The sequence below is a fragment of the Neoarius graeffei genome, chromosome 21 (genome assembly GCF_027579695.1).
Source record: "Neoarius graeffei isolate fNeoGra1 chromosome 21, fNeoGra1.pri, whole genome shotgun sequence".
NCBI classification, from domain to species: Eukaryota; Metazoa; Chordata; class Actinopteri; order Siluriformes; family Ariidae; genus Neoarius; species Neoarius graeffei.
In genome coordinates this window covers 63,882,157-63,904,088 of record NC_083589.1, presented here as the reverse complement: position 1 = coordinate 63,904,088, position 21,932 = coordinate 63,882,157, and the positions used below count along the sequence as shown (strand labels likewise).

The 21,932-nt window shown below is 52.7% G+C and overlaps 1 protein-coding gene across 1 annotated transcript in view; it reads left to right on the top strand.

Moving 5' to 3' along the window:
• The window catches only part of slc26a5 (solute carrier family 26 member 5), an 86,744-nt gene that overhangs the window by 55,252 nt on the left and 9,560 nt on the right, over window positions 1-21,932 (top strand). The window contains exons 6-15 of the mRNA XM_060903500.1: window positions 685-849; window positions 2,485-2,637; window positions 2,727-2,809; window positions 16,186-16,333; window positions 17,288-17,401; window positions 18,305-18,382; window positions 20,111-20,206; window positions 20,464-20,570; window positions 21,385-21,454; window positions 21,544-21,636. Of these exons, the coding sequence (XP_060759483.1) occupies window positions 685-849; window positions 2,485-2,637; window positions 2,727-2,809; window positions 16,186-16,333; window positions 17,288-17,401; window positions 18,305-18,382; window positions 20,111-20,206; window positions 20,464-20,570; window positions 21,385-21,454; window positions 21,544-21,636 (1,107 nt within the window). The remainder of the gene's footprint in view (window positions 1-684; window positions 850-2,484; window positions 2,638-2,726; window positions 2,810-16,185; window positions 16,334-17,287; window positions 17,402-18,304; window positions 18,383-20,110; window positions 20,207-20,463; window positions 20,571-21,384; window positions 21,455-21,543; window positions 21,637-21,932) is intronic.

The following is a 21,932-nucleotide window of genomic DNA, read 5'->3' as shown; positions in this document are numbered from 1 at the left end:
CTAGCTTTGTTACTTACTTTTCCTTATGCAGCCTCAGGTGACGAGCGAAGTTTGATGTGGTTGACTGGCTGTCCGAAATTGTGGCTCCACATGTTCTGCACGTAGCAATGCGTTTGCCATCTGTATTGGAGTATTCTTTAAATCCAAAGGAAATTACGCGGGGAATCATGTTTTTATCCGTCCGTTCATCATTCAGCGTCATCAATGTTCAGCGTCCTCGTTGCCCATCACCGTTTGGTTTTTCATTTGAACCAGTTGAAGTGCTTGAGTGACACCTAGTGCTAGTGGATTGAGCTGCCGTAGCCTAGGACAAGGAGCTACACCGCATTCAAATAACGAGTGTACTTGGATTCAAAATCGAGGGGGAAAAAAAAAGAATATTTATACCTGATACGCCAAGTCATTGCAAGCTAAAACTGTCAAGTCCAAGTCAAGTCTCGAGTCAACAGCATGCAAGTCCGAGTCGAGTTGCAAGTCATTCCTCATCTAGGGATTTCAAGTCTCAAGTCATCAAAATGGTGACTCGAGTCCAAGTCACATGACTCGAGTCCACATGTCTGCAGTCTAGTGCTCAAGTTTATATACCCTTTAAACAAAATGAGGGGAAACAAACATTTTGCCTCATTTTCTCTCTCTCTCTCTCTCTCTCTCTCTCTCTCTCTCTCTCTCTCTCTCTGTGTGCAGCTGCTGCTCGGTGTGCTGAGGTTCGGTTTCGTGGCGATTTATCTGACCGAGCCGTTGGTGCGAGGCTTCACCACCGCTGCTGCGTTGCACGTCTTGGTCTCTCAGCTGAAATACTTTTTGGGGGTTAAAACCCAGCGCTACGGCGGGCCGTTATCTGTTGTCTACGTGAGTGAACTTCTCAAAACACACATGATCTGTTCCTGTGGTCTGATGCATGACTGCTGGAACACGTCCCGGTGCTGGGTTTGATCACTTTCTCTGTTGATTTTGGCTCAGGTTGCATTTTTTTCTTTGCACATGAGCACAAGGTCAAGGTTAAATCTGTGCACGGTCATGTAAACCACATTTAAGATAATTTTAATCGCTCAGCATTTTCAGCCCTTTTCCAGCCCAGATTTGTTTTCTAGTAAATAAACACGTCAGTAAATAAACACGTCTCATGCTTTTAGAGCGTTTCAGATTTTTTTATTTTCTACACCTATGTAACTGAACTCTCCGCGGTCGCCATTTTTACCCCCAGTGTGACGAGCGGGTGCGTGACCAGCGCCTTCATGGCTGCAGGAGCGGACGGCTGCTTGCTTGCGCTGGATTACCTCCCCCCCCCCCCCCCCCCCCCCAAAGTCCCGTGTTTAAAGTGTACCTGTGTTGTAGTTGTGCTTATGCAAAGGCTTTTTTTTTAAATGTTCCCACACTGTACTCCTGACAGGAGCATAGTGTGGGGGGGGTTCTTTTTTCCTTATCTCTCCTCATGTTGTTTCCTTTTTATCTTTTATCCCTGTCTTCCTGTCCTGTCTACCCTATGTCAATTGTATGTTGTATATGTACGGACAGGTTGACGGCTAATTTCGCTGGTACTTGTGACTAGTGACAATAAAGGGCATCATCATGAATAAAAAGTATCAACATCGTTCATTTTATAAATAAAACCGTGAATAAATAATTGTGATGGAGGAATAAACACTTCATGGTGTGCTGTTTTAGGAAAATGATCAACTTCAGGGAGAACTCAAGGGTTTTTTATCTATTCCCTTTTCACACTTCAGTGTTTTTTGTTAATTTTGGTTTCAGCCATCAATTTTCAGTTTGGCACATCACTATACGTCTTACAGTCCGCCAGTAAGTAAATAAATAAAATCAATTATTAGAAAATGTGTAATGCTTGATTTGGCTCAGTTTTAACAATTAACTATAAACAGTAAACTTTTGCTAAATAAATGGGTAGATATAAAAACTATATAATGACACACACACACACACACACACACACACACACACGACATTGTAAAAAAAAAAAATTATAATCGCAAAATAAATTGATAAGTAAAATGAATATTTGACAAATATTTTAGCAAAAAAAGAAATTAATAATAACTTGGCTATTTATTTATTGAACAATTAATCAGTGAATATACTAAAATGAATTAGAAAATGTATTGCTTGATTTTTTTTTAATATTTTTAATAATTAACTGCATAAGTTAAATATTGAACAACTATAATTATGAATAAATGGATAAAATGTTGTACATACACATGTATAATAAATATATTTATTTTATTGTAAATAAATTATATTGGAGATGCATGATATTTATGTTAAAAAGCAAAAATAAATGAGCAGAATAAAAATAATAGATTAAGTAAAAATTAAATTATTTTAAATGAGCAAATAAATATTTTAACAAAAATAGACATTTTGTTTATTTGGTAAGAGGGTGGTGTGGAGCTGTGCATGTGTGTCTTTTATCAGAAGCAGAATTTCCCAACTGATGGTTCTGTGCTCATGATGTTCTCTGTGCAGAGTCTCATCGGTGTGTTTCAACACATCGGCAGCACTAACGTCAGCACGCTCACCGTGGGATTGGTGTGTATCGTCTTCCTCTATGGCGTGAAGGACATTAACGAGCGTTTCAAAAACAAGCTGCCCATCCCCATTCCTGGAGAGATCATCGTGGTAACATTGTCCTTTTAAAACTCACCTCATTGTGGACAACTTCATGTCTGCGCGTGCGTGTGTAGGTTCACACTGCCGTGAATTTGCAGGTGATGGTCTCGACAGGAATCTCCTATGGCATGGCTCTATGTGAGAAGTACCAGGTGGACGTTGTGGGAGAAATCCCGAAAGGGTGAGTCCCAGTGCTGCGGTGTCTCGTGTGTGTGGGGGGGAGTGCAGTGTGGGGTGCGGTGTCTCGTGTGTGTGGTGGTGGGGGGGAGTGCAGTGTGTGTGTGTGGTGCAGTGTCTCGTGTGTGGTGGGGGGGGGAGTGCAGTGTGTGGTGGGGGGGAAGTGCAGTGTGTGTGGGGGGGGAAGTGCAGTGTGTGGGGGGGGAAGTGCAGTGTGTGTGGGGGGGGGGGGAGTGCAGTGTGTGTGTGGGGGGGGAGTGCAGTGTGTGTGTGGGGGGGGAGTGCAGTGTGTGTGTGGGGGGAGTGCAGTGTGTGTGTGGGGGGAGTGCAGTGTGTGTGTGGGGGGGAGTGCAGTGTGTGTGTGGGGGGGAGTGCAGTGTGTGTGTGGGGGGGAGTGCAGTGTGTGTGTGGGGGGGGGGAGTGCAGTGTGTGTGTGGGGGGGAGTGCAGTGTGTGTGGGGGGGGAGTGCAGTGTGTGTGGGGGGGGGGAGTGCAGTGTGTGTGGGGGGGGGGAGTGCAGTGTGTGTGGGGGGGGGGAGTGCAGTGTGTGTGTGTGGGGGGGAGTGCAGTGTGTGTGTGGGGGGGAGTGCAGTGTGTGTGTGGGGGGGGAGTGCAGTGTGTGTGTGGGGGGGAGTGCAGTGTGTGTGTGGGGGGGAGTGCAGTGTGTGTGGGGGGGGGAGTGCAGTGTGTGGGGGGGGGGGAGTGCAGTGTGTGTGGGGGGGGGAGTGCAGTGTGTGTGTGGGGGGGGGGGAGTGCAGTGTGTGTGGGGGGGGGGGAGTGCAGTGTGTGTGGGGGGGGGGAGTGCAGTGTGTGTGGGGGGGGGGAGTGCAGTGTGTGTGGGGGGGGAGTGCAGTGTGTGTGTGGGAGTGCAGTGTGTGTGTGTGGGAGTGCAGTGTGTGTGGGAGTGCAGTGTGTGTGGGAGTGCAGTGTGTGGGGGGGGGAGTGCAGTGTGTGGGGGGGGGGGAGTGCAGTGTGTGTGTGTGGGGGGAGTGCAGTGTGTGTGTGTGGGGGGGGAGTGCAGTGTGTGTGGGGGGGGGAGTGCAGTGTGTGTGGGGGGGGGAGTGCAGTGTGTGTGGGGGGGGGGAGTGCAGTGTGTGGGGGGGGGAGTGCAGTGTGTGTGGGGGGGGGAGTGCAGTGTGTGTGGGGGGGGGAGTGCAGTGTGTGTGGGGGGGGAGTGCAGTGTGTGTGTGTGGGAGTGCAGTGTGTGTGTGGGAGTGCAGTGTGTGTGGGGGGGGGAGTGCAGTGTGTGTGGGGGGGGGAGTGCAGTGTGTGTGGGGGGGGAGTGCAGTGTGTGTGGGGGGGGAGTGCAGTGTCTGTGGGGGGGAATGCAGTGTGTGTGGGGGGGGGAGTGCAGTGTGTGTGGGGGGGGAGTGCAGTGTGTGTGTGGGGGGGGAGTGCAGTGTGTGTGTGGGGGGGGAGTGCAGTGTGTGTGGGGGGGGGAGTGCAGTGTGTGTGGGGGGGGGAGTGCAGTGTGTGTGTGGGGGGGGGAGTGCAGTGTGTGTGTGGGGGGGGAGTGCAGTGTGTGTGTGGGGGGGGGAGTGCAGTGTGTGGGGGGGGGGGTGCAGTGTGTGTGTGGGGGGGGAGTTCAGTGTGTGTGGGGGGGGGGAGTGCAGTGTGTGTGGGGGGGGAAGTGCAGTGTGTGTGGGGGGGGAGTGCAGTGTGTGTGGGGGGGGAGTGCAGTGTGTGTGTGGGGGGGGGAGTGCAGTGTGTGTGTGGGGGGGGGAGTGCAGTGTGTGTGTGGGGGGGGGAGTGCAGTGTGTGTGTGGGGGGGGGAGTGCAGTGTGTGTGTGGGGGGGAGTGCAGTGTGTGTGTGTGGGGGGGGGAGTGCAGTGGGTGGGGGGGAGTGCAGTGGGTGGGGGGGAGTGCAGTGTGTGTGTGTGGGAGTGCAGTGTGTGTGTGGGAGTGCAGTGTGTGTGGGAGTGCAGTGTGTGTGTGTGGGAGTGCAGTGTGTGTGTGTGGGAGTGCAGTGTGTGTGTGTGGGAGTGCAGTGTGTGTGGGTGGGAGTGCAGTGTGTGTGGGTGGGAGTGCAGTGTGTGTGGGTGGGAGTGCAGTGTGTGTGGGGGGGAGTGCAGTGTGTGTGGGGGGGGAGTGCAGTGTGTGTGGGGGGGGGAGTGCAGTGTGTGTGGGGGGGGAGTGCAGTGTGTGTGGGGGGGAGTGCAGTGTGTGTGGGGGGGGAGTGCAGTGTGTGTGGGGGGGAAGTGCAGTGTGTGTGGGGGGGGAGTGCAGTGTGTGTGGGGGGGGGAGTGCAGTGTGTGTGGGGGGGGAGTGCAGTGTGTGTGGGGGGGGAGTGCAGTGTGTGGGGGGGGGGAGTGCAGTGTGTGGGGGGGGGAGTGCAGTGTGTGGGGGGGGGGAGTGCAGTGTGTGGGGGGGGGAGTGCAGTGTGTGTGTGGGGGGAGTGCAGTGTGTGTGTGGGGGGAGTGCAGTGTGTGTGTGTGGGAGTGCAGTGTGTGTGTGTGTGGGAGTGCAGTGTGTGTGTGGGGGGGGAGTGCAGTGTGTGTGTGGGGGGGGAGTGCAGTGTGTGTGTGGGGGGGGAGTGCAGTGTGTGTGGGGGGGGAGTGCAGTGTGTGTGGGGGGGGGGAGTGCAGTGTGTGTGTGGGGGGGAGGGCAGTGTGTGTGTGGGGGGGGAGGGCAGTGTGTGTGTGGGGGGAGTGCAGTGTGTGTGGGGGGGGAGTGCAGTGCACTGTGTGTGTGGGGGGAAGTGCAGTGTGTGTGTGGGGGGGGGAGTGCAGTGTGTGGGGGGGGAGTGCAGTGTGTGTGTGGGGGGGGAGTGCAGTGTGTGTGTGTGTGTGGGAGTGCAGTGTGTGTGTGTGTGTGGGAGTGCAGTGTGTGTGGGGGGGGAGTGCAGTGTGTGTGGGGGGGGGAGTGCAGTGTGTGTGGGGGGGGAGTGCAGTGTGTGTGTGTGTGGGGGGAGTGCAGTGTGTGTGTGTGTGTGTGGGAGTGCAGTGTGTGTGGGGGGGGGAGTGCAGTGTGTGTGGGGGGGGAGTGCAGTGTGTGTGTGGGGGGGGAGTGCAGTGTGTGTGTGGGGGGGGAGTGCAGTGTGTGTGTGGGGGGGAGTGCAGTGTGTGTGTGTGGGAGTGCAGTGTGTGTGTGTGGGAGTGCAGTGTGTGTGTGTGGGAGTGCAGTGTGTGTGGGGGGGGGGAGTGCAGTGTGTGTGTGGGGGGGGAGTGCAGTGTGTGTGTGTGGGGGGAGTGCAGTGTGTGTGGGGGGGGGAGTGCAGTGTGTGTGTGGGGGGGAGGGCAGTGTGTGTGTGGGGGGGAGTGCAGTGTGTGTGTGGGGGGGAGTGCAGTGTGTGTGTGGGGGGAGTGCAGTGCACTGTGTGTGTGGGGGGAAGTGCAGTGTGTGTGGGAGGGGGAGTGCAGTGTGTGTGGGGGGGGAGTGCAGTGTGTGTGTGGGGGGGGAGTGCAGTGTGTGTGGGGGGGGGAGTGCAGTGTGTGTGGGGGGGGGGAGTGCAGTGTGTGTGTGTGGGGGGGAGTGCAGTGTGTGTGGGGGGGGAGTGCAGTGTGTGTGGGGGGGGGAGTGCAGTGTGTGTGGGGGGGGAGTGCAGTGTGTGTGTGTGGGGGGGGAGTGCAGTGTGTGTGTGTGTGTGGGAGTGCAGTGTGTGTGGGGGGGAGTGCAGTGTGTGTGTGGGGGGGGAGTGCAGTGTGTGTGTGGGGGGGGAGTGCAGTGTGTGTGGGGGGAGTGCAGTGTGTGTGTGGGGGGGGAGTGCAGTGTGTGTGGGGGGGGAGTGCAGTGTGTGTGTGGGGGGGGAGTGCAGTGTGTGTGTGTGTGTGGGAGTGCAGTGTGTGTGTGTGTGTGGGAGTGCAGTGTGTGTGGGGGGGGAGTGCAGTGTGTGTGGGGGGGGAGTGCAGTGTGTGTGTGTGTGGGGGGGAGTGCAGTGTGTGTGTGTGTGTGTGGGAGTGCAGTGTGTGTGGGGGGGGAGTGCAGTGTGTGTGGGGGGGGAGTGCAGTGTGTGTGTGGGGGGGGAGTGCAGTGTGTGTGTGGGGGGGGAGTGCAGTGTGTGTGTGGGGGGGAGTGCAGTGTGTGTGTGTGGGAGTGCAGTGTGTGTGTGTGGGAGTGCAGTGTGTGTGTGTGGGAGTGCAGTGTGTGTGGGGGGGGGAGTGCAGTGTGTGTGTGGGGGGGGAGTGCAGTGTGTGTGTGTGGGGAGTGCAGTGTGTGTGGGGGGGGGGAGTGCAGTGTGTGTGTGGGGGGGGAGGGCAGTGTGTGTGTGGGGGGGAGTGCAGTGTGTGTGTGGGGGGGAGTGCAGTGTGTGTGTGGGGGGAGTGCAGTGCACTGTGTGTGTGGGGGGAAGTGCAGTGTGTGTGGGAGGGGGAGTGCAGTGTGTGTGGGGGGGGAGTGCAGTGTGTGTGTGGGGGGGGAGTGCAGTGTGTGTGGGGGGGGGGGAGTGCAGTGTGTGTGGGGGGGGGGAGTGCAGTGTGTGTGTGTGTGTGGGGAGTGCAGTGTGTGTGGGGGGGGAGTGCAGTGTGTGTGGGGGGGGAGTGCAGTGTGTGTGGGGGGGGAGTGCAGTGTGTGTGTGTGGGGGGGGAGTGCAGTGTGTGTGTGTGTGTGGGAGTGCAGTGTGTGTGGGGGGGAGTGCAGTGTGTGTGTGGGGGGGGAGTGCAGTGTGTGTGTGGGGGGGGAGTGCAGTGTGTGTGGGGGGAGTGCAGTGTGTGTGTGGGGGGGGGAGTGCAGTGTGTGTGTGGGAGTGCAGTGTGTGTGGGGGGGGAGTGCAGTGTGTGTGTGGGGGGGGGAGTGCAGTGTGTGTGTGTGGGGGGAGTGCAGTGTGTGTGTGGGGGGGAGTGCAGTGTGTGTGTGGGGGGGAGTGCAGTGTGTGTGTGTGGGGGGGAGTGCAGTGTGTGGGGGGGGGGAGTGCAGTGTGTGTGTGGGGGGAGTGCAGTGTGTGTGTGGGGGGAGTGCAGTGTGTGTGGGGGGGGGGAGTGCAGTGTGTGTGTGGGGGGAGTGCAGTGTGGGGGGGGGGAGTGCAGTGTGTGTGGGGGGGGGAGTGCAGTGTGTGTGGGGGGGGGAGTGCAGTGTGTGTGGGGGGGGGAGTGCAGTGTGTGTGTGGGGGGGGAGTGCAGTGTGTGTGTGGGGGGGGAGTGCAGTGTGTGTGTGGGGGGGAGTGCAGTGTGTGTGTGGGGGGGAGTGCAGTGTGTGTGTGTGGGGGGGGAGTGCAGTGTGTGTGTGGGGGGGGGAGTGCAGTGTGTGTGGGGGGGGGGAGTGCAGTGTGTGTGTGGGGGGGGGAGTGCAGTGTGTGTGTGGGGGGGAGTGCAGTGTGTGTGGGGGGGGGAGTGCAGTGTGTGTGTGGGGGGGGAGTGCAGTGTGTGTGTGTGGGGGGAGTGCAGTGTGTGTGTGGGGGGAGTGCAGTGTGTGTGTGGGGGGGAGTGCAGTGTGTGTGTGGGGGGAGTGCAGTGTGTGTGTGGGGGGAGTGCAGTGTGGGGGGGGGAGTGCAGTGTGTGGGGGGGGGGAGTGCAGTGTGTGTGGGGGGGGAGTGCAGTGTGTGTGGGGGGGGGAGTGCAGTGTGTGTGTGGGGGGAGTGCAGTGTGGGGGGGGGGGAGTGCAGTGTGTGTGGGGGGGGAGTGCAGTGTGTGTGGGGGGGGGGGAGTGCAGTGTGTGTGGGGGGGGAGTGCAGTGTGTGTGTGGGGGGGGAGTGCAGTGTGTGTGTGGGGGGGAGTGCAGTGTGTGTGTGGGGGGGGAGTGCAGTGTGTGTGTGTGGGGGGGGAGTGCAGTGTGTGTGTGGGGGGGGGGAGTGCAGTGTGTGTGGGGGGGGGGGGAGTGCAGTGTGTGGGGGGGGGGAGTGCAGTGTGTGTGTGGGGGGGGAGTGCAGTGTGTGTGGGGGGGGAGTGCAGTGTGTGTGGGGGGGGAGTGCAGTGTGTGTGTGGGGGGAGTGCAGTGTGTGTGTGGGGGGAGTGCAGTGTGTGGGGGAGTGCAGTGTGTGTGGGGGGGGAGTGCAGTGTGTGTGGGGGGGGAGTGCAGTGTGTGTGGGGGGGGGGAGTGCAGTGTGTGTGGGGGGGGGGGGAGTGCAGTGTGTGTGGGGGGGGAGTGCAGTGTGTGTGGGGGGGAAGTGCAGTGTGTGTGTGGGGGGGGAGTGCAGTGTGTGTGTGGGGGGGGAGTGCAGTGTGTGTGTGGGGGGGAGTGCAGTGTGTGTGTGTGGGGGGAGTGCAGTGTGTGTGTGGGGGGGAGTGCAGTGTGTGTGGGGGGGAGTGCAGTGTGTGTGGGGGGGAGTGCAGTGTGTGTGGGGGGGGAGTGCAGTGTGTGTGGGGGGGAGTGCAGTGTGTGTGGGGGGGGAGTGCAGTGTGTGGGGGAGTGCAGTGTGTGTGGGGGGGAGTGCAGTGTGTGGGGGGGGTGCAGTGTGTGTGGGGGGGTGCAGTGTGTGTGGGGGGAGTGCAGTGTGTGTGGGGGGGGGAGTGCAGTGTGTGTGTGTGGGGGGAGTGCAGTGTGTGTGGGGGGGGGGGAGTGCAGTGTGTGTGTGGGGGGGGAGTGCAGTGTGTGGGGGGGGAGTGCAGTGTGTGTGTGGGGGGGGAGTGCAGTGTGTGTGTGGGGGGGAGTGCAGTGTGTGTGTGGGGGGGAGTGCAGTGTGTGTGTGGGGGGAGTGCTGTGTGTGTGTGGGGGGGAGTGCAGTGTGTGTGTGTGTGGGGGAGTGCAGTGTGTGTGGGGGGGAGTGCAGTGTGTGTGTGGGGGGAGTGCTGTGTGTGTGGGGGGGGGGAGTGCAGTGTGTGTGTGTGGGGGGGGAGTGCAGTGTGTGTGGGGGGGAGTGCAGTGTGTGTGGGGGGGAGTGCAGTGTGTGTGTGGGGGGGGAGTGCAGTGTGTGTGTGGGGGGAGTGCTGTGTGTGTGTGGGGGGGAGTGCAGTGTGTGTGTGTGTGGGGGGAGTGCAGTGTGTGTGGGGGGGAGTGCAGGGAGTGCAGTGTGTGTGTCTGTCTGTCTGTCCAGAGATGCCTACTAGTACGGATTGGCCGTATTTTGTACGGAAAAGTTACGTAAATACGATGTTACGGCAAACAGTGTTATTCTGTACGGAATTATTATAAAGTCTTAAATTCCAGTGAGTTGTTTTTAAATGTCCAAGCGACTTTTTCAATCCATGCGCGATTCACGGCTATTTATTTTTACGACCAACCACACATGCTGTGTGTGACGTGCAGATACCGCACATTTGTTCGCGCTGTTTTCACTCGACATCACACGCATGGTGCTGCTTCTCAATCGTGGAAATGAAACGCTCAGTATCGGGACAAGTGAAACACAGGTCTCAGGTGTTCCTCCCACGATATGCGGTAGAATGGCCGTGCATTACACCCAGTCAAAAGGGCAATGGATACGCGCACTGCAAACTGTGTAGAACTGACATTAACATCACTCATGGCGGTCGCGATGACTGCACGCGGCATGTCAGCTACAAACCCATATGGAGTATACTGAAATGGCGAGTCAGGCGGAAAGTAAATCTGGGGGTATCCAGCAGTTTTTTACGAAATCTGTGGATGAAAAGACGCGGAACGTGACCCGTGCTGAAGCGGTGATGGTTGGCCTGTACTTGGAGTTGAACTTGCCGATTAGTGCCATGAAATGTGAGTTAAACTTATTCAGTTTCTTTTTACATGTCTGATTTTTATTCACTGAAATATCAAACACTGGCTGGACTTCTTTAATTCAAAGTCTTTTCAGTGTTGCAAGTGCAAATGTCCATGTAGTCTGATCAAAAACAGAGTTTTATGATTAGTGTTGTTGGGATTGTGGCAAAAAATTGATCATTCCACTGTTTTAAATACAATTATAAATGCCATTTTATTCAATGTCTCTTCTGAAGCATTATGCTGAAGTATTTATATATTGGGACATTAAGATAACAATGTCGGACTCTCTTTGGCATGAAATAAGAATTTTTTTATTTTATTAGAATCCGTTAACAGGTAGAACATTTTGCCAGGCAATATAATATAATACTTTTGAGGAGTTACATTCAATACCAATGATTGGTAGTCAACCGTAATGTCTGCAAACAGGGAACACTATTGTATTTATAAAAATGTGATGTATGCTCTAGAAATTTGTTGAGTGGAAATTCAGTTGAGATGGCTGCTCGCGTTTTGTTTATTCAATTCACACAAAACAGTTCTTTTTAATAATTTAAATGTTAAACATATTGGTATATACACCTCTTTATAATGGAAATGCGCATAAATCAATGTTACTGAAAGTCATTCCAAAATACTGAAAAATGTTTTCATGAATACTGAAATCCAAAATTTGGGGTAGGCATCTCTGCCTGTCTCTGCCTGTGTGTCTCTGTGTGTGTTTGTCTGTCTCTGTCTGTCTGCGTGTGTGTGTGTCTCTGCCTGTCTGTCTGCGTGTGTGTGTGTCTCTTCCTGTCTGTCTGCGTGTGTGTGTGTGTCTCTGTCTGCGTGTGTGTGTCTCTGTCTGCGTGTGTGTGTCTGTCTGCGTGTGTGTCTCTGTCTGCGTGTGTGTGTGTCTCTGTCTGCGTGTGTGTGTCTCTCTGTCTGCGTGTGTGTGTGTCTCTCTGTCTGCGTGTGTGTGTGTCTCTCTGTCTGCGTGTGTGTGTGTCTCTCTGTCTGCGTGTGTGTGTCTCTCTGTCTGCGTGTGTGTGTGTCTCTGTCTGCGTGTGTGTGTGTCTCTGTCTGCGTGTGTCTCTGTCTGCGTGTGTCTCTGTCTGCGTGTGTCTCTGTCTGCGTGTGTCTCTGTCTGCGTGTGTCTCTGTCTGCGTGTGTCTCTGTCTGCGTGTGTCTCTGTCTGCGTGTGTGTCTCTGTCTCTGTCTGCGTGTGTGTCTCTGTCTCTGTCTGCGTGTGTGTCTCTGTCTGCGTGTGTGCGTGTGTGTCTCTGTCTGCGTGTGTGTGTGTGTGTCTCTGTCTGCGTGTGTGTGTGTGTCTCTGTCTGCGTGTGTGTGTGTGTCTCTGTCTCTGTCTGCGTGTGTGTGTGTCTGTCTCTGTCTGCGTGTGTCTGCGTGTGTGTCTCTGTCTGCGTGTGTGTCTCTGTCTGCGTGTGTGTCTCTGTCTGCGTGTGTGTGTGTGTGTCTGTCTGCGTGTGTGTGTGTGTGTCTCTGTCTGCGTGTGTGTGTGTGTCTCTGTCTGCGTGTGTGTGTGTCTCTGTCTGCGTGTGTCTGCGTGTGTGTCTGCCTGCCTGTGTGTGTGTGTGTGTCTCTGTCTGTGTGTGTCTCTGTCTGTGTGTGTCTCTGTCTGTGTGTGTCTCTGCCTGTCTGTGTGTGTCTCTGCCTGTCTGTCTGTGTCTCTGCCTGTGTGTGTCTGTGTCTCTGCCTGTCTGTCTGCGTGTCTCTGCCTGCCTGTCTGTGTGCGTGTCTCTGCCTGCCTGTCTGTGTGCGTGTCTCTGCCTGTCTGTCTGTGTGCGTGTCTCTGCCTGCCTGTCTGTCTGCGTGTCTCTGCCTGCCTGTCTGTCTGCGTGTCTCTGCCTGTCTGTCTGTCTGCGTGTCTCTGCCTGTCTGTCTGTCTGCGTGTCTCTGCCTGTCTGTCTGTCTGTCTGTGTGTCTCTGCCTGTCTGTCTGTCTGCGTGTCTCTGCCTGTCTGTCTGTCTGCGTGTCTCTGCCTGTCTGTCTGTGTGCGTGTCTCTGCCTGTCTGTCTGTGTGCGTGTCTCTGCCTGCCTGTCTGTCTGCGTGTCTCTGCCTGCCTGTCTGTCTGCGTGTCTCTGCCTGCCTGTCTGTCTGCGTGTCTCTGCCTGTCTGTCTGTCTGCGTGTCTCTGCCTGTCTGTCTGTCTGCGTGTCTCTGCCTGTCTGTCTGTCTGCGTGTCTCTGCCTGTCTGTCTGTCTGCGTGTCTCTGCCTGTCTGTGTGTGTGTCTCTGCCTGTCTGTCTGTGTGTGTGTCTCTGCCTGTCTGTCTGTGTGTGTGTCTCTGCCTGTCTGTCTGTGTGTGTGTCTCTGCCTGTCTGTCTGTGTGTGTGTCTCTGCCTGTCTCTGTGTGTGTGTCTCTGCCTGTCTCTGTGTGTGTGTCTCTGCCTGTCTCTGTGTGTGTGTCTCTGCCTGTCTCTGTGTGTGTGTCTCTGCCTGCCTGTCTGTGTGTGTCTCTGCCTGCCTGTCTGTGTGTGTGTCTCTGCCTGCCTGTCTGTGTGTGTGTCTCTGCCTGCCTGTCTGTGTGTGTGTCTCTGCCTGCCTGTCTGTGTGTGTGTCTCTGCCTGCCTGTCTGTGTGTGTGTCTCTGCCTGCCTGTCTGTGTGTGTGTCTCTGCCTGTCTGTCTGTCTGCGTGTCTCTGCCTGTCTGTCTGTCTGCGTGTCTCTGCCTGTCTGTCTGTCTGCGTGTCTCTGCCTGTCTGTCTGTCTGCGTGTCTCTGCCTGTCTGTCTGTCTGCGTGTCTCTGCCTGTCTGTCTGTCTGCGTGTCTCTGCCTGTCTCTGTGTGCGTGTCTCTGCCTGTCTCTGTGTGTGTGTGTCTGCCTGCCTGTCTGTGTGTGTCTCTCTGCCTGCCTGTCTGTGTGTGTCTCTGCCTGCCTGTCTGTGTGTGTGTCTCTGCCTGCCTGTCTGTGTGTGTGTCTCTGCCTGCCTGTCTGTGTGTGTGTCTCTGCCTGTCTGTCTGTCTGTGTCTCTCTGCCTGTCTGTCTGTGTGTCTCTGCCCGTCTGTCTGTGTGTCTCTGCCTGCCTGCCTGCCTGTCTGTGTGTCTCTGCCCGTCTGTCTGCGTGTGTGTCTCTGCCCGTCTGTCTGCGTGTGTGTCTCTGCCCGTCTGTCTGCGTGTGTCTCTGCCCGTCTGTCTGCGTGTGTGTCTCTGCCCGTCTGTCTGCGTGTGTGTGTGTCTCTGCCCGTCTGTCTGCGTGTGTGTGTGTCTCTGCCCGTCTGTCTGCGTGTGTGTGTGTGTCTCTGCCCGTCTGTCTGCGTGTGTGTGTGTCTCTGCCCGTCTGTCTGCGTGTGTGTGTGTGTCTCTGCACGTCTGTCTGCGTGTGTGTGTGTGTGTGTCTCTGCACGTCTGTCTGCGTGTGTGTGTGTGTGTCTCTGCCCGTCTGTCTGCGTGTGTGTGTGTGTGTGTCTCTGCCCGTCTGTCTGCGTGTGTGTGTGTGTGTGTCTCTGCCCGTCTGTCTGCGTGTGTGTGTGTGTGTGTCTCTGCCCGTCTGTCTGCGTGTGTGTGTGTGTCTCTGCACGTCTGTCTGCGTGTGTGTGTGTGTGTGTCTCTGCCCGTCTGTCTGCGTGTGTGTGTGTGTCTCTGCCCGTCTGTCTGCGTGTGTGTGTGTGTGTGTCTCTGCCCGTCTGTCTGCGTGTGTGTGTGTGTGTCTCTGCCCGTCTGTCTGCGTGTGTGTGTGTGTCTCTGCCCGTCTGTCTGCGTGTGTGTGTGTGTCTCTGCCCGTCTGTCTGCGTGTGTGTGTGTGTCTCTGCCCGTCTGTCTGCGTGTGTGTGTGTGTCTCTGCCCGTCTGTCTGCGTGTGTGTGTGTGTCTCTGCCCGTCTGTCTGTCTGCGTGTGTGTGTCTCTGCCCGTCTGTCTGCGTGTGTGTGTCTCTGTCTGCGTGTGTGTGTGTCTCTGTCTGCGTGTGTGTGTGTCTCTGTCTGCGTGTGTGTGTGTCTCTGTCTGCGTGTGTGTCTGCGTGTGTGTCTGCCTGCCTGTGTGTGTGTGTGTCTCTGTCTGTGTGTGTCTCTGCCTGTCTGTCTGTGTCTCTGCCTGTCTGTCTGTGTCTCTGCCTGTGTGTGTGTCTGTGTCTCTGCCTGTCTGTCTGCGTGTCTCTGCCTGCCTGTCTGTGTGCGTGTCTCTGCCTGCCTGTCTGTGTGCGTGTCTCTGCCTGTCTGTCTGTGTGCGTGTCTCTGCCTGTCTGTCTGTGTGCGTGTCTCTGCCTGTCTGTCTGTGTGCGTGTCTCTGCCTGTCTGTCTGTGTGCGTGTCTCTGCCTGCCTGTCTGTCTGCGTGCGTGTCTCTGCCTGCCTGTCTGTCTGCGTGTCTCTGCCTGCCTGTCTGTCTGCGTGTCTCTGCCTGTCTGTCTGTCTGCGTGTCTCTGCCTGTCTGTCTGTCTGCGTGTCTCTGCCTGTCTGTCTGTCTGTCTGTGTGTCTCTGCCTGTCTGTCTGTCTGTGTGTCTCTGCCTGTCTGTCTGTGTGTGTCTCTGCCTGTCTGTCTGTGTGCGTGTCTCTGCCTGCCTGTCTGTCTGCGTGTCTCTGCCTGCCTGTCTGTCTGCGTGTCTCTGCCTGCCTGTCTGTCTGCGTGTCTCTGCCTGCCTGTCTGTCTGCGTGTCTCTGCCTGTCTGTCTGTCTGCGTGTCTCTGCCTGTCTGTCTGTCTGCGTGTCTCTGCCTGTCTGTCTGTCTGCGTGTCTCTGCCTGTCTGTCTGTCTGTGTGTCTCTGCCTGTCTGTCTGTGTGTGTGTCTCTGCCTGTCTGTCTGTGTGTGTGTCTCTGCCTGTCTGTCTGTGTGTGTGTCTCTGCCTGTCTGTCTGTGTGTGTGTCTCTGCCTGTCTGTCTGTGTGTGTGTCTCTGCCTGTCTGTCTGTGTGTGTGTCTCTGCCTGTCTCTGTGTGTGTGTCTCTGCCTGTCTCTGTGTGTGTGTCTCTGCCTGCCTGTCTGTGTGTGTGTCTCTGCCTGCCTGTCTGTGTGTGTGTCTCTGCCTGCCTGTCTGTGTGTGTGTCTCTGCCTGCCTGTCTGTGTGTGTGTCTCTGCCTGCCTGTCTGTGTGTGTGTCTCTGCCTGCCTGTCTGTGTGTGTGTCTCTGCCTGCCTGTCTGTGTGTGTGTCTCTGCCTGTCTGTCTGTCTGTGTCTCTCTGCCTGTCTGTCTGTGTGTCTCTGCCTGCCTGCCTGCCTGTCTCTGCCTGCCTGCCTGCCTGCCTGTCTGTGTGTCTCTGCCCGTCTGTCTGCGTGTGTGTCTCTGCCCGTCTGTCTGCGTGTGTGTCTCTGCCCGTCTGTCTGCGTGTGTGTCTCTGCCCGTCTGTCTGCGTGTGTGTGTCTCTGCCCGTCTGTCTGCGTGTGTGTGTGTCTCTGCCCGTCTGTCTGCGTGTGTGTGTGTCTCTGCCCGTCTGTCTGCGTGTGTGTGTGTGTCTCTGCCCGTCTGTCTGCGTGTGTGTGTGTGTCTCTGCCCGTCTGTCTGCGTGTGTGTGTGTGTCTCTGCCCGTCTGTCTGCGTGTGTGTGTGTGTGTCTCTGCCCGTCTGTCTGCGTGTGTGTGTGTGTCTCTGCCCGTCTGTCTGCGTGTGTGTGTGTCTCTGCCCGTCTGTCTGCGTGTGTGTGTGTGTCTCTGCCCGTCTGTCTGCGTGTGTGTGTGTGTCTCTGCCCGTCTGTCTGCGTGTGCGTGTCTGCGTCTGCGTCTGTCTGCGTGTGCGTGTCTGCGTGTGCGTGTCTCTCTGCGTGTGTCTGTCTGCGTGTGTGTGTGTCTGTGCGTGTGTCTGCGTGTCTGCATCTGCGTGCGTGTCTGTGTCTGTCTGCGTGTGTGTGTCTGTCTGCGTGTGGTCTCTGACCCTGATCTGGTTTCAATCAGCGGTTTCTTCTGTTCAGACTCCAAGCACCGGCTCTTCCAGATTTCAGTCTCCTCCCCACCCTGATCACAGACGCTGTAGCTTTGGCGGTGGTGGGATTCTCCATGGGGATCTCCCTGGCGAAAATATTCGCTCTCAAATACGGCTACAGTGTGGACGGAAACCAGGTGATTCATCACTTCCTGTCAGTGACATGGGGCTTGGAGCTGAAACTGCTGACTGTTCCGACACAGGATGGAACCTACACACACACTGCATGCGAACTTAACCTTCGTGCACCGCATTAACAGCCCCAATCACTGTGCTTCTGATCTATTTTTATTTCCTCTAACCACAGCATTGTCATGGAGATGAAAGTATTGGCACCCTTGGTGTGAAATCAGGTTTTTAGACTCTTGGGTTTATTATTTAAAGGAGTACAATATATAGAGGATATTACATTGTGGTGTGAAGATATGAAGTTTATCTCTGAGTGGTGAAAATATTTAACACGAGAAGATAAACTTCATATCTTCACCCCACCATGTAATGTTCTTTATATTATTTGGACACATCCACAAAAAATACCCCGTAAGTGAATCAAAAGAATTTTAATTTTGAACTGGTTTAACATTTTGACAATGCGCGTCTAGTCAACTCTTTCTTTCTCTGTCACAGAGGTTCTAAACTCTCGACTCATCTTTATTACTCTGACAGTATAATCAGATGTAGTGTTGGGAATCTGTAATAAAGTTCAGAAGAGGTTCTGGGATTTCTGAAGTTACGCTTCACTGATGCTATTCTGAGAACCACAGCTCTAAAGGAGTTCTGTTCAGGCTGAAGTTCTGCTTTTAGAGCCAAACACTCAACTGGGACACACAACAAATCCAGTCCCGGATTTGGGTTCACCATCACACCAGGCTGGAGGGTGTGGGACGTTGCGTTAGTGTGCTCAAGTGGACTTCCTTTAGAACATTAGACTTGGTTTTTTTTTTTTTTTTTTTTAAATCGTGGGAGCAAATTGAGTGCGATATTATTTTATTCCTTTTTTTTTTTTAACCCATGTTTATGAGGTTATGATTGATTTTATGGTCCTGATTGAAACAGCATTGATGTGATAACGCTGTGATTTATGATGGCAGGAGCTGATTGCACTCGGCTTGTGTAACTCTGTCAGTTCTGCTTTCCACACCTTCGCCGTCACCTGCTCGATGTCTCGCAGTTTAGTGCAGGAGAGCACGGGTGGAAAGACTCAGGTAACACACACGCACGACTCATTTCAACATTAGGCAGAGTGTGCTATACACAGAACAAATTATTATTAATTACCTATTTAGTTAGTTTTTATATATTATTGTATTAATAATATTATTACATTATATATTATACATTATATTTTATTATATTAATTATTAATCTCGTAGAACAAGACATTTTTATTCACTTGTTTTACACCACAATGTATTGTATTTATAATCAGTGTTTTTTGGAGTTTTTTGTTTTTTTTATTTATTTCTTGATTTTTATATTCACATCGTGTGTCCCCCCCCCCCCCCCCCCAACAAATTGGTGTCCGTGCTTTCAAATTTTTCATAACTAATGTACCTTAAGTTCAAATCCTTGGAGTCCAAGAGACCGTGATTGGCTGTGTACTTTAGGTGGGAGGAGCTTACTGTCCCTCCCTTCTCTGCACAGTGACGTGAGCCAATCGTGTGTGTGTGTGTGTGTGTGAGATCATGTATGAGGAAGAGGGTTGATGGCTCCTTTCCTCGGAGTGCACTGCACTGCCGTGTGCAGCAGAATGACTGAGTTCACATGTCTCAGAGGAAGCGTGTGATGATTGAGGGCTGGTGGGATTTCAGGAGACTGCAGCGGAGAGAAAATGGGTTCCAGAGAAATCTGAGGGGATGAGGGATTAAGCTCATGCATCCAGTTTATCCTCACGTGCTACAGATCTAAAACGGTTTTAGCAGTGTGTGACAGTGTGTGTATCTGGTTATGGTTTTGACCAGTGTTTTGCAGATGAGTGTGCCTCCTCCTGATTCATTTTGGTCGGGTGGGTGGAGTGCGTCCTGGTGTGATAAATGTAAGATAAGCTCATTGCTGCTTCACTGGAATTCGTTTACTCTGGGTGTGTCTCTGTGTGTCTGTCTGTGCAGATTGCAGGGTTGTTGGCCTCCTTACTGGTCCTTGTGGTTGTCTTGGCAGTCGGGTTTTTGTTCCAGTCTTTACCGCAGGTACGTTTTATTCCTCTTTATACAATATTCTGTCTCTCCTCACTCATCCTGTGTCTGAATTCATTCCCTACTTTACATAGTGCACTATTTTCAGGTTCAGTTGTTTTTAAGTGTCCAAATTCTCACTAGATGGGATTTATATCATCGTTTCTGGTTAGTTTAGTAGATTACCCATAATGCACCACTAATCTAGGGTTTCCAGAGCAACGGTGCCAGATTTGGAGCTTTTTCTAAAAAATTAGCTGGTGATTTTGAATCAGATCAGGTGTGATAGAGGAGACCTCGTAAGAATATGGCTGCTTTCACAGTTGCTAGGATTTTTTTTTTCTTTTTTCCTTTTGAAGTTCAAATTTGAAATTTCACCAAAACAACCTCGTCATGGGGGCGTCGTGGCTCAGGTGGTTAAGGCGCCATACCATGAATGCGGGCGACCCGGGTTCGATTCCGGCCCGAGGTCATTTCCCGATCCCTTCCCGTCTCTCTCCCGCTCATTTCCTGTCTCTACACTGTCCTATCCAATAAAGGTGCAAAAAGCCCAAAAAAATATCTTTAAAAAAAAAAAAAACAACCTCGTCATCACTGAGACACTTTTGTTATCTGTATCACTGAGATTAATAAGGCCCAATCCCAATTCTAATTTCTACCCCTTCCCCTCCGCCTTCCCCTTGGCCCTTCCCCTTGAAACTGAGCTACAAGGGATAGGGCTTGAAATTCAACCCTTACGTATTGGGATAGCCCTTCAACGATCGCATACGTCATCGCGTACCTCCATCAGCGTTTACGTTAGCAAAACGCAACAATGCGTCATTGGCTGCGACCAGCCGCTACAGTCAGAGCCAGAAATCTCTGCTGGCAGGGTGTGATTTGTTAACTAACACCACTGAATGGGATATCTTTGGCGCTTCGTGCACCACATCCGACAGAATGAGGTGTCAGAACACTCATGTAAACAATAAAAGCGAGAATAACAGAACAAAACGTACGCAGTCAAGCAACCGAAAACAATACTCACTCCCAAAGCTTTTTAGCAGCAGCTTGGATTTCAGAAATCGCTGCTCATTCTCAGCTCGAAAGCGAATCAAGCGGCGTGTTTTCTCTGGATAACAACTTAAAACACGTAAATAATGGAGAAAATACATTTATGACAATCTTTCGCCGCGGGAACCGCCATCTTTCTGAAATCCGCATGAAATCTCGCTGAAATCCGCATGGCATTGTGGGAAATCACTCAAACCCCTTCGTTCGGAGTCAGCTCCAGGAAAATCTCCGTTTGGAGGGGTACAGAAGCCCTACCCCTTCCCCTACCCCTCCGCGTTAACTGGGATTGGGATACCCCTACCCCTTCACGTGAACGCGCAAAATGGAGGGGAAGGGCCAAGGGGTTGGTCCAAGGGGTGAAATGGGATTTGGCCTAAATCTCATGTACAGAGTAAGTGAGGTTAGTTCGTTAGCTGAGACTAGCTAGGACGGGTATGGGCGTTGCTATGGTTACAATGTGTACATTGTATGATATCTACACAAAAGATGCTAAAATCAATGCTTTTATTTTTTAAGAGGAAAAAAATAAGAAAATGGTGAAAACAGACTTTGAGCTTTGAAGTCTGAACCAAAATGAAAACGATGACTGAAAAGTAAAAGAGATTTAAAAGTAATCTGTTCTAGTAAACTTGTTTGTACTGCCGTGAGCTGAGCGTGTTATTGTTTGGGTCATGTGATCTCTCTTCTCAGACCGTATTGGCTGCGATCATCATGGTCAATCTGCTGGGCATGTTCAAACAGTTTCGGGACATCCCTGCTTTATGGAGAACCAGCAGGACTGAACTGGTGAGCTTCAGCTTCTGATCCTGAGTGTTACTGAGCGCTACAGCCTCCAGTCCTGTCACACTTATTACACATCATCATCATCGCCGTCATCACCATCACGTGTCTGATTTAAATATTCTGTTGGAATTAAGCTTTTAATCTAGTGTTTCATTTGCATTTTTAGTAGTTGCTATAAGGATGCAGGGTCAGAAAAGATAACAGGGTATGCTGTTTATTGTGTGTGTGGGGGGGGTGTTGTGTTGTCTTCTCCTCCCAAGGTGATTTGGGTGGTGGCCTTTGTGGCATCCGTGCTGCTGGGGTTGGATTATGGACTCCTGGTGGCTGTGACGTTTGCTGTCCTCACGGTCATCTACAGAACACAAAGGTAAACAAGACCAGTTCATCCTCCAGGCTGGAAACCAGTCTGATGTAGCGTACATGTGAGAAAGTGTCCTTCATGATTCAGTCATGTCATCATTTTAGCATCCAAAGCCTTTCTAACTTTGTGCTCAGGTGATTCACTGAATCACCTGAATTAATCCTGAATAATTTTACCATCCAAAACCTGAGAATTACTAGCTGAATCATTTGAGTGAATCATGAATCACTTTAGCATCCAAGCTCTTTCTAACTCTTTCTTTGTACTCAGGTGATTCACCAAATCATTTAAATTAATCTCCATCTCATTATCTGTAGCCGCTTTATCCTGTTCTACAGGGTCGCAGGCGAGCTGGAGCCTATCCCAGCTGACTACGGGCGAAAGGCGGGGTTCACCCTGGACAAGTCGCCAGGTCATCACAGGGCGCTGTGGAATTATGGTTTTCAAAAAGAGAGTTTTAATTTCACTGGGTTGTAGAGTCATTATAATTTAAATTATAAACGGTTCCCTTTTTTTTTTTTTCTTTCTCCCCTTTTTTTTTTTTAATATAACTGAATATAATGTAGAAAGACAAAGGGTTCAACTTAATTAAAATAAATGCTTTTATATATTCAAAAGTTTTATATTTAATTAGTTTATAACTTGTACTTAAAATTACATTTAAATATTTAAACAGAGTTCAGTGAATTTCAGACTGTTCTCTATTGACATGACCCTGATGTTTTTCACTTCCTGAGGTTGAGTTCTGTAATACCAGGTTTGCAAAATATTTTCCGTAAATATGATCCTGTTTTTTTTTCCCCCTTGTTGTTTTTCTCAGTCCTAAAAGTGTTATTCTTGGACAAATCTCCAACACTGGACTTTACTTCGACATTGAGGAATATGAAGAGGTAACACTTCTCTCCCACTGAGATTCAGTTTTGTTTTAATTTGCATTGCAAATGTCACTGGTCCTTGTTGATATCGGTTCTTTCTCCAGGCTACAGAATGTTCAGGAATTAAGATTTTCCACTCCAATTCTTCAATCTACTTTGCAAACTGTGACCAGTATGTGAGCACACTCAAGGAAAAGGTAAGAATGAAAAACATCCTCCATCACTGTTTCATGAAAATACAGTGACGCATACTTGCCAACCCTCCCGATTTCGGCGGGAGGCTCCCGATTTTAGCCTCCGTCTCCCGCCTCCCGATCGTATTTGTTAAAAACTGGATAATCTCCCGGTTTTGGGAAATCCCTACCGCCAAGTTAAAAATACTCCCAATTTATGTCCAATCAGAATCGTATGAGAAACGATGCTGACATCAACTAATTCTTAACCAATCAACGAACAGAACAAAAGTCACTTCCGTAATCTAGGATTCACCCAG